The 12,190-nt window shown below is 42.1% G+C and overlaps 1 protein-coding gene across 1 annotated transcript in view; it reads right to left on the reverse strand.

Annotated features, from left to right (window-relative positions):
• Positions 1 to 12,190, reverse strand: part of LOC122805378 (uridine-cytidine kinase-like 1) — a 1,023,926-nt gene that overhangs the window by 396,478 nt on the left and 615,258 nt on the right. The window contains exon 10 of the mRNA XM_044075479.1: positions 2,640 to 2,733. Coding sequence (XP_043931414.1) covers positions 2,640 to 2,733 — 94 coding nt within the window. The remainder of the gene's footprint in view (positions 1 to 2,639; positions 2,734 to 12,190) is intronic.

A 12,190-nucleotide genomic window follows, 5' to 3' on the forward strand; every position in this document is an offset into this window, starting at 1 on the left:
CCTGGGACCCCTACTGTTTGGCATCTACTTCTCAGAGGTCCAGGCAAAGGCAAAAGGCCTGTGGCTGACCAAGTCTGCGTACAATTGTAAGTTGGGTGCTGTCATTGACTCCCCAGACAACGTTGACATACTGCAAGAGGGTCTCTCAGCAACTAATGACTGGTGCCAAAGTCATGGCCTCAAGCTAAATGCAAAAAAATGATCATACCATTCGGCAGAAACACGGCCCCTACTGATTACCACATCAATGGCAACCCCCTAAACACACAACCTGTGGTGAGAGACCTGCGTACTCAGGTTGATAATCTTACTTTCAACCATCATGTAGCGGCAGTGAAAAGTCAGAAAAGCCTTTTATTTGGTTCATCTCATAAGTAAAAGGATTGCATCCAGAAAAAAAAGGAGATTACTACCTCTCTATAGTCCTCCCTCATTAGACCAATAATAGAGTATAACACCCCATTTGGTATGTACCTTTCCAAACATCTGCACCAACTGGAAAGGCCACAGAAATACCTCACAAAGAAAATCCATGGCCTCCTACACTCAAATCATTATCATTCTACGCTGTATCATACTGATTGCTCAGAGGTGATCTGTGTTTCGCCTACAAGGTAATCTTGGACCCTGCCCTACTAGAGATGCTCCATATCCGTAAGTCTAACTCCTCATGCATTACCCCCTTAAAAGGCCTGAATCTAATATGCGACATCAACAAAACCTGCTGGAGACACAGATTTGTCTCTCAGAGGCTGCCCAGTCTCTGGAATAGACTTCCCATACATGTTATACAGAGTTCCTCGCTGACTCCCTTCAAGCGCAATCTTGATGAGTGGATGGGAAACCACAAATTTGTCCCAGGGGTTTTACCTGTGTCCCTCACTGACAGGGGTGACAAGTGCTGACTGATGTTTCTTTTTGGGATAAACTATTGGCTAGGCTTGTAAGGGCCATCAGCCTAGTAACCTCCTATGATCCTATGGGTGGGGTGGGGTGGGAGTTGCTCTGACCAAAATGATGAGACCAAAAAGCCATATTTGTCAAAAAGACGGATTTAGATGGTCCATCCAAAGGAAAAAGAGCAGCCAGCAATGCCCAATAGGAAACAAAATCTGCACCTACTTCAAAGTTGCGTATGGCAGAGAAACACAAAGGGGAAGGACAAAAATGAGCAAAACAAGAGTGTGCCTAACCAGAGCAAGCCCTCATTTGCTACTGTCCAGCAGATTTTTCACTATCTCTCTGTCCATCTCTTTCTCTCTCTCTGACTGGAATGAATCAAGAGAGCTGTTTCTTCTAGAGTGATCCAGGGCTGCATAGTCATTGATGGAAAATCATTGAAGAACCCTTACAAAATCTATTCAGCAAAGGCAAGCGGATACTGCTTAGTCCTGTGCCTATGACACCTATGGTACATTTTCATCCTTCAGGAGAAGGGAGAGGTAAGTGGCAAAAGAAGCAGTTTCCCTGATAAGGGGTGGGCTTGCCTGCCTGTTATGAAAGGAGGCATCAAGTAAAGACTGCAACCCCTACCCAAAAATCCCATTCCTGTTGAAGGAGGCATCAAGCATAAGGCTGCCTGGCTTGCTTTACTGTGAAGATAATCTTAACCTTTCCATCTGCAACAGACACATGGATATGCCTGTCTATGATCAAAACATCCACCACAGATACAGAGAGAATTCTCAGGTGGGGTTGCGCTAACACATGACTGAAAGACAAGTGTTAGATCCTGGCTGACTGAGACCTGAAAAGTCTAATCAGAAGGTCGCTTTGTGATATTTAGACATGGTGTCACTTCAGTCTACCACGGGCAAATACAAGACATCAGCTCCTCCTGGGGGCTGCAATAGCAGAGAAAGGAAACCTCCAGGCTTTCACGATATCAACAACAAACCTGGCTTCGAATGGCAGGTGACGGGTAAACCTACATATGACACACACCAGCAACAAACTCAGGCAAAAGTCAAGGAAGTACTTATACGCCATATTACCTCACTAAAAGAGGAGTCGCCATACAAGAGTTTGAGGCTTTGTCTATTTCTCTGTGAAATGCAGGGATATTCAATAGATCCACCCAAATGTACAGTGGGGAGGGAACTCCACGTCCTCTGACCATACCTGAAACCAGAATTGCACTATGAATCATGAAAGCATGAGATCTATGACAATGTGGTCTGAACAGGGCAAATAAGGACCAGAGACATGCTCTAGATCAGGCACCAGTATCTAACAAGGACCTTAGACAAATTCCATATTCATGATTAGCCCCAACCAAGAGTCGATCAACTGCCTAGTTCATACTGCAAATCTATTGTGTCTTAGAACATAATTATATGACAACCCAAACACCTACAAACTACACAATACTCCATAATCACATTATTGATAAACATAATTGATAACAGCATATGACAACTGTAACATCCAATACATAGAAACACAGACAGACACACAGACACAGACACAGACACAAAACTCCTCAGTGTGCCTTAGTGAATTTCCACATAACCTGTAATGGAGACAGTACATACATCAAACAAGTTGGCAGTTCAAATGTAAACAATCCTCATCCTTCTGTAGGAAGGTCTTTAAAAATTAATGGTCACCGAGGACTGAGTTTAAGTGGGTTCACTTACCTTGAGTGGTAAGAAGGAAAGGGCATGCTCAATAAGTAATCTCATTAACCTCTTGGAGTAGAAAATAAATTCATCACGGTTTGTCTCTTTGTTTCTAAGATAGAAAAAGTATTTTTTACTGCAAGGTTTCCTTTGTGTCGAGGATGACTAACTAAGCTAGCAGTTTACTTAAAATGTCCCATTATTTATAACATGAAATCAGTTATTAGCGATATAATTCTATGGGTCCGTGATCATAAAAATGAAAAGAATGTCAATAAATGTATACAGCACATTATATGGATGGTCATAAAGAACAAATTCACCAATTGGCTCCCCCTTGTCATAAGAATGAAGCTTAAATGACTGAAGACAATAAAGCTGAAACCAAAAACTCTGAAAGTCAAAAAAGTCTGAATCTCAAGTGAGTGTCACTTGAGTCCTGAAACAGTGAATGCATACATTAAAGCAAATACAACATTTGAATGTACTACACCACAAGAAAAAAAAAACATATAAACAATGTTACCACATAATGGCAGGCTCCTTGCACTCCCCTAAATATATGTTTAGGTTGCGCAACCCTGCTCTCTTAAACAGAGTTATTAGTTTAGATGCAAGACTGGATTCTTTGTTACCCTAGGTATAAGAAACCTTGGATTCAGAATAAATAGTTAAAGCATGTGAGAAGCACAGCTTGCAGAAGGAGTGGCTCACACTGACCCCCCCCCCCCCACCACCACCAAAAAAGAAAAATACTGTATTTTCATTTGGCATACTACTTTATGTTTTGCATTTGCTGTCACGAACTTGTTCAGTATTGTTTAGCATTTTCAGTTCCACTCATCTGAATTTCAGTCTTTTGTAGTTTTCAGGATTTTAGTTTGAAATTTAAGATCTTAAGACATTTAAATTTCAACCTTATGATACAGAGTCTCACCAATCACATCCCTAAAAGATCAGGCAAACAGTGAAAACATTAATGCCCAAGTTATGGATCACTCATTTTATAACTTCAAGCTCATCACAAAGCTGTTTATTAAGGAAAAGAATCTGTTGCAGTATTTCTTTTCTTGCTAAGCGTCAATATAGAAAGAAATACCACAAGTATTTCTAATAATAGCTTAAATTCATAAATACACTGTCACCAGCACATAAATGCAAAACGTTCCTCAATCTTTACACAACCTGCTGCACTTGACCACCACAACTACCAGATAAAGCCCTTAATATTCCCAGGTGACAGTTGTCAGATTAGTGGCACATGCGTTGAAGGTGCCCCAGGAAAGGATGGGCATAAGGGGCTAATGTCTGTTCATCCACCTTAGAGGAAGGGAGGCAGCTTAGGCTTGTTACAATATGCAACAGACAGGCCTGGCTAGTTCTGTGATGCATGACAGTATGCCGCACATTTGGGAGGTTACTTGCATGCAACTCCTGAAGGTCTCGATCGCTGGAGTTGCTGCACACTCACCAGCAATAGCAGTATGCTGCTCCAGCATTCTCAATCTTCTCCCAGGTCAGTTGGGGCTGGGTCTGCATACCGCATGGTTAAAATGGAATGATTCTCTCTACACAGACTGCATAACGGACATTTTTCTTCTTACTGTTTACAGGAGTGTTACCTAGCATTTTGCTGATTATGATTACCTTGGTATTCTGTACCAGCGAGTTAATGTATGTCCTTGCATTATGTACATTAGTTCAGACAGCGTAGGCAGTATCCAGTAACTCTTCCAGTTAAACATACCTTTGAAAGGTTTAGCTGGTTAGACAAATTCTTTTAAGCACCCTACAGGTTCAAACTGGTTATTGTTCTATTTCCTCTGAATGCCTGGAGCAACTGAGAGGTTAGCTTTTGTGATGGCTTTTGGGTTACACATGCGCCAACATGCCCTTTGGAATGAAGAATGTTTCAGAAACTTTCCAGAGTTTGGTAGCTCACCTCGGTAGATGTCCTTCTCTTCACTGCTGCAGTATTCCTTATAATAGGGCTCCTCTTCCAAAGGCAGCCCAATGTCCGGCCAGTATACCAAAGCCTTTAGGTTGCCAAGTGTCCACCATATGTCACATGTATGCTCCCATAGTAGAGCATAGGGCATAAAGGTGACGTCCGGATGTACCATCCTCAGAAGTGAGAACCGCAGCAGGAATGACAGCCCAAGGATAGAGAGGTAGCAAGCACATCCAGAAGGGAAAAGAACCGGGCAGAGGAGGGAGGGAGGGACTAAACACTGCAACAGTGAAGAGAACGACATATACCGTTATGGAATAATTTCACACAACTGTACTATGTCCTTCCATTTCACTGCTGCAGTACTCCTTACAACAGGGGGAGTGCAAAAGCTCAGGAAGGAGACAGGGAGGAAGAAGGACCAGCAGAGTCCTCTAGGAAACCACAAAGAATGGCTATAGCAAAACCAGTTCTAGCCCTGGATGTCACATGCAACTTACAGTGCTTGGTAAACATATGCACAGAAGTCCAGGTAGATGCCGCAAGAATAGAGCGAGTTAGTATCTAAACCCTTGAAAAAAAGCACCAGAAGATGCCACAGCCCTAGTGGAATGAGCCTTAAGAGAAGGAAGGATCTTGCCATGAAAAGAATAACAAAAAATGGCTTTAGATAGCCAAGAAGAAATAGTTAGCTTGGGAAACAGCCAATCCTAAAGATCTAGGATGAAAGGAAACAAAAAGCTGATCAGATTTGCAAAAAACTTTAGTCTTATCCAAATAAAATCTGAGTTGTCTATGCACATCCAAAGTGTGCAAAAACCTCTTCAATAGCAGATTGCTGAGAAGGGATAAAAAGTGGGCAGATGAACAGACTGATTAAGAGACAGCTCATTCACCACATTGGGCAAGAAAGAAGGATTAGTATGAAGGGACACCCTTGTCCTTATAGAAACGGAAAAAAGGAGGACAAGCCATAAGGCCTTGAAGCTCAGACACCCGTACTGTAAAAGTAAGGTCCAACAGAAGAACAGTCTTCCAAGAACAATGGTGTAAGGAAGCTGAAGCCGCAGGCTCAAAAGGAGCCTGGGTCAATTTCTCCAAAGCAAAATTAAGAACCCAGGAAGGAGGGACAGGCTTCCTGGGAGGTCTAATATTGAAGGACGCCTTTAAGAAATTGTTTAACCTCAAATCTAGTAGCTACAGGAGGAGCTAAAGGCAGTAAAGTAGAAATGTCTGACAAGTGGGCCTTAACAGAAGAATATGCCAACCCAGCAATGAGCAATTCACACAGATAAGACAGAACCAAAGGAAAATCCACAGAAAGTGGATCCAGGTTACAAGGACGACACCAAACAGAAAACCTCATTTGGATAAGTAGGATTTCCTAGTAGTGGGTTTTCTGGCCTCCTGCAGGACCCTAAGCACGTCCTCAGGAAAAAAAAGGTGTCTATGTGGAATCAAAATCCGACCACCCACAGTGTCAGTTGAAGAGTGGACAGGTGGGGATAGATGAGAGATCCCTTTTCTTGTGTGAGTAGGTCCACCCTGTGAGGTAACTTGTGAGGACTGCCCTTGACTAAATGCAGAAGAAGAGGGAACCAATGCTGTCTGGGCCAAAAGGGAGTCACCAGTAAGATTGTGGGAGCATTCTGATATTGAGCAGGCTTTTGGAATGAGAGGAAGGGGAGGGAAGGCATAAAGAAACATTCCCTTCCAGGAAAAAGAGAGGGTGTCTACCTTCCAGACTGGAGGACATGGCTCTGGCACAAAAAAGAGGAAGATGTCTGTTCTGAGGGGAGGCAAACAGATCTACTTGAGCAGTAACCTCAATGGTCGACAATGTCCAGAAAGACATCCGTGTGAAGCATTTACTCATGGGATTGTGATATGGACCTGCTGAGAGAGTCTGCCACAATGTTCTCACCTGAGAAAATGTAAACTGCCTGAAGCATTCCTTGACACTGGATAGCTAGCTCCCACGCAAGAAATGCTAACCTGCGTAGGAGATGAGATGTTGTCCCAACTTGCTTGTTGACATACCACATCATTGTGGTGTTGTCTCTGTGTACCTTGACGGGCCCTGTAGTGAAAGAGGATGAACTCCTTGAATGGCCAACAGAAGAGCTCTCATCTATTTGACACTGATGTGGTCTTTCTTTTTTGAGGTGACCAAAAGTCTTGCATGTTTAGAGAACTGAAGGAAGCTCCTCATCTCACATATGAAGTGTCTGAATGGCCCTGAGAGGAGAGTAGATGTTGAAAAGGAAGCTCTGAATTGAGTGACAGCTGCCGAACCCACCACTGAAATTCCAGCTTGAGGAATGGAAGAAGAGGGTCTATGAAATCTAGAGGATGAGTGTGCTGAAGCCAAACTGACTTTAGAAACCACTGAAGCTTCCTCATGTGGAGTTTGGCTAGAGGGAGCATAGGAATGGCGGAGGCTATAAAACCCAGAGCTTTCAGAAATTCCCTGCCTGTAACTGAGGCCAGAGGAAGAAAGGACTGAAAGAAGGTAATCAGAGTTAAGGCCTTGGGAGGAGGCAGAGATGCCAGCATTGGAAGAGTCAGGATACTGCATCCTAGAAACACATGATCCTGTGAAGGAGACAGGAAGAACTTTTGGAAGTTTATAGTAAACTCCAAGCTTCGCAGGGGATAAATGTCAAAGTGAAGATGCTGCAGTAGAATCTCTGGAGAAGATACCTGAAAAACTAGCTCATCTAGGTACAAAAAGATCAGTAACCCCCTTAGCCTGCAAAAAGCAATAACAGGAGTGAGGTATTTGGTGAATACCCTTGGTGCATTAGAGAGGCCAAAGGGCAAAGCAGACAACTGAAAATGCCAGAAAGCAACAGAGAAATGTAAAAACTTCCTGAAAAGGGGCAGAATAGGGATTTGAGGATAAGCACCCTCGAAGTCCAGAGGAAAATAGACAAGCCTAAGGAAGCAGCAGAGGAAACAAAGTCTGAAGGGCCAACATCTACAAGGAAGAGACCTTCAAAAAGGTGTTTTGGTGAGAGAGATAGAGAGCGCGTCTCCAAGTGCCTTCTTTCCTGGGGACGAAGAACATTCTGGAATAAAAACCCTTCCTCCTTTGAGAAACTGGAACTTCTTGAATAATTCCCCACCCCAAAAAACCCTGAAGCATGCATGGAAAAAAAGGTTAATTGCTCCCGAGGGGGCTGAGGATAGCCCATGAAAAGGGGAAGAGATTTCTAGACCATGTAGTACCCTAGGCAAATGATGGACAGAACCCAAGAATCCTGAGTAATCAATAACCAAACAGGAAGGAACAGGGAAAGGTGGAGAGGAATGTAACTGAGAAGAACAGGATAGTAAGACAGCACCTGGTTTGTCAGGAAAAGGATACTTCTCAGCTGAAGGAGTGTGTGTGCAGCTTTAGTAGGAGGAGCCCTTCTACCACCCTTCTTGCCTTTGGGAGGAGGGTGAGACTGCCTACGAACAAAGGTCGGCTTATTAGGGTAATTCCTTTGGAATTTAGGCACAGGAGAAACAAAGATATGTTTTAGATCTTATAAGGCCTTACCCTCTTAATCTAAAGACTTAAACAATTCTGCAGCAGCAGCACCAAACGAATGCTTGTTATCCAGAGGAACAACCATCAACTTAGCCTTAATAACATCAGGCAAAGGTTGAAGCCGAAGCCATGAATATGTCCCTCAGCACAGAACCAAATGCAGCAGCCCTAGAAGAAGCATCTGTGGCATCATAACTGCATTTAATAGAATGGCGAGACACCAGATAAGTTGTCCCTAACAAGGAGTCTTCCCCTCAGAATCATGAAGGTCGGAAATAACCTGACAGACTTGAGAAAAGAGCCAAAATATATCTTTTGTCATATGGGTCTGATATTTGACAGCCCTAAAAGCAAGGGTAGTTGAGGTATACACCTTCTTACCCAGTTTTTCCATAGTTCTGCTGTCTTTATCAGCAGGAAGCAACTTTGTAGAAGGCAGTAAACTCTGATGGCTTGCAAGACGCCACAGACACCACAGAGGAATCAGCAGATAGGCACTTACAGAGGAACGTGCAATCATTAGGCACTTTGTGAAATCTATCAAGTTTTTTGGGAGCAGGAGGCTGGGAACCAGCAGTCTGAGATGCAGTAGAAAAGGCAGCCAAAACAGGAGGAACAGAAGATGGTCTAGGGAAGTCCATCTGCAAGAGTTCATACCTCTTCTGTACCTCAGACACCTGGGCACAATCCCATTTGAAAAATTCCATCATTCTGGAAATTGTGCCCACAAAGGAAACCTCCTCAAAAGGAGGAGTCAAGACAAGTGGACTCCTTCCTCAGAACCATAGTCTAAAGGATAAGGAATCTGGGAAGAATAGGCAAGGGATTCCTCATCCTCCTCAGAGGAATCTTGTTCCCTAGGCCTCTTAAGAGGAGTAGAAGACCAAGGGGGAGATGTAACAGAAACTCCTTGAGGAGGCTTCAAAGCCATAAGTGCATTAAACAAATCCTGAATGAAATTCTGCCATTCACGGTGAGGGACCTTAGGAGCAGGAGAAAGAGGTTTTGTTTCTTCTTCTTTAATGGGACGTCAACCTTGCAAAACTTAGAAGGCTCAGACCCCGTACAGCATTCTGTAATGGTAGTTGGTACCTCCTCCTCCCCAACCAATATCTGAGGAACACCCCTAAGCCCTTTGGTAATAATTTGCCGAGGTTTCCACTGAATATCCAAAATGGATGTCTGCAAGGCCTCCAGGGATGTGCTTGAAGCTGGATGCATGCCAGCTTCTGAAGTGGTTGGGGCACAGGAAACCAACAAAAGGAGCTGGGCGATTTTCCAGCCTTTCACTAGACTCGAGAGAGACATCTGGTTGAGGTGACACAGCCGAAGAATCAGACCTAGCTTTCTTGGCCTTTTTTCTTCGTGGACAGCTGACCCTTGGAGTGAGAAGTTCCTTCCATGGCACCTTTTGCTAATTAAGATGCTGGCTTTCTAAATATATGGCCAGAAAAGAAAGCCAACTATGCAGAGTTGTTGGGAGAAAAGCCTTTTCAAATAGAACTGGATGTACAGTCATGGGAAGCACCTAGACAAAATAAATACTGCTAGTGACTATCTTTATGGAGAATCTGTCTCCTGCACTGTCATTTACCCTTCCTGGACCACACAAACCCCAAAGGAACAAAAACAAAGGAAAGAGATAAGAACAAAACCCCAGTGGGGCACTGACTGAAAAAAGGTCTGGTGAACCAGCAAATGAAGTGAGTGTTCAGACAGATAATCGAAGACTTGTGTTTGGACTGCCAGCAAAGAAGTTCTCAGTTCTGAGGAAGGTACATCCGGATGTCACCTTTATGCCCTATGCTGTATGCAGGGAGCATGTGTGACATATGGCGTACCATTAGCAACCTAAAGGGTTTGGTGTACTGGCTGGACATTGGGCTGTCTTAGGCAGGGGATCCCTATTGTAAGGAATACTGCAAAAGTGAAATGGAAGGACATTCTAAGATCTGTACTGCACTTGCAACTGTATTACTTTGAAAAGGATACCAGCAGCTAGTCATCATTCACAGTTAAATACCCTCTTATCAGTTAATAAAATATTGCTAATATACAAAATGTATGAAAGAAAGTGCAGCTACTTTGCTGTCCTCAGCTGCTCACAGAAAAATGAAAGACTTTGCAAGTTCCTCTCAGAGGAGGTAGCTATACTGAGTAGATAAATTACAAGTTCATAACAAAAATTTTCTTTTGCTCATGTGTACGGTTTGTTAGTCAGAAAGAGAAAACAAGCCCATTAACTAAAACAGGACAGAAATGGCTTCCCCACATTACTTCATAGAAAGTTCCCATAAAGTACCACAGACTGTAGCTCACCGAGGGGAGAAAGATTTGGAAGACTGGAGTTAATGGTATGCTGCCCAGTGTGGATTCATAAATCTTTCCAAGGGTCAGATGGAATGACTCTCTCTCCAGACAATACAGAACTGGCAGCCATAATTTTTGGTGTTTGTAGGACAATTGCCCAGGAATTTGTCAAGTATGGACATGCCTGCTCCTAATTTGTAGTAATGAGTTTATTTCTGCATTTGTGTCACTGCCAGTTATGTGGCAAAATTTCAGACAGTATAGGTGGGGCCTAGAAACAATCCCTGTTACATACAGTTAGGAACGATTTAGCTTGTTTGACAGAATAAACCATTAATCATCCTATCAGCACAAACCTATTATTCAGTTTTTCCTGTAAAACTAGGACTTTTTTCTGCAGATTTAACTTTTTAAACGGACTGTTCAGATGCTTCTCTTGTAAGTATAGTATTTTTATTTATTCAATTTTAAAAGCTGTGGATGATTTACTTACTTAACTGCTACAAGGGCACTTAACTGTGAATGGTGACTAGCTGATAGTATTGACTACTGATTGGCCAGGAGCTTTTCTCTCCAGGCATCATCTGAAAAGTTTTTTTTTTTTTGCCTAGTCAGACTGTCCCAATCAACAAATGGAAATAAGAAAATAAATAATCTTTTGTGTTAATAGTTACTTGGCTTATCTTCTCAAGAGTGTAAGAGTAACTAGAATTCTCCAGTCTGGTAATCTTAAGTGGTGACAGTAATCTATCTGACCAGGGTAGAAAGCTGTAGTATTAGAAAACATTATCACATGTCCTTGAAAAATATGGTGTGTGTGTGTGTGTGTGTGTGTGGATGGAGGGGGGTTGTCCGTCTGAACGTAATGCTGTAGTTTAATCAAAGGAAAGTTATGATGTGGTGGGGAAGAGAGCACTGGAAAGCAATGTATCCAGAGGGATATAGAAAAAAGGACTAGGAAACATGGTCCAAACAAATCCAAGACTGGTGGGTGTTCACTGTGAAGTAAGTTCTTGGATGGGAATGATGCAGGCCATAACACAAGACAAATAAAAACAACAAACAAAAATAAAACCTGATATAAAACAACAAAAAGCCACTGAAAACCAAAAACTGAATTTATTATGAAGACTCTAGTGCTGCGACAGATACCTGCCTTCAAGGAGTACAAACATTCAACTAACCCAACATCTTGTATACCATTCCTAGAATACAATCTTGTTAAGCAATCAAATTATTTAATTAAACAATCTAATAATTATATTAAAAACTTCCAATTGCATTCTACATTCAAACCACTGGGGGTCAGTGTATCATACTTAAGAATAAAAATAGTTTCCTTATAAAACAATCTTTTTTTTTTCAAAAATAATTATCGATTTTGAAATTGATAAAAACAGAAACAAACACTGACAATGACAAGATAGTATGCATATCATATAAAATGAGATATGGATACAATAACAATCTTAGTAGAAAACAATCCGAGGCAAGATACTCATTTCAGTTGGATGGACCACTGATAATGTATCATTAAACGATTATCCTTGGCTTGAATTTACCAATGTGAAGGTACTAAAAAAAAAAAAAAAAAAAAAACTCCCTAAACTTTCAGTGAATGAGGTGAGTGGGTCTTTTCATATTTGTTATTCTCACCATGTATCATATGCATCCATATTGGTGTCAGGTTATGAAGCAAACAAACAAAAAAAAGATTAAAAAAAAGAGCTAGTTAGAGGAAAAACAAAAAATAAGCCGCGGTGATGCAGC

The sequence above is a fragment of the Protopterus annectens genome, chromosome 6.part1 (assembly GCF_019279795.1).
Source record: "Protopterus annectens isolate FY-2018-M chromosome 6.part1, PAN1.0, whole genome shotgun sequence".
Lineage (NCBI taxonomy): Eukaryota > Metazoa > Chordata > Ceratodontiformes > Protopteridae > Protopterus > Protopterus annectens.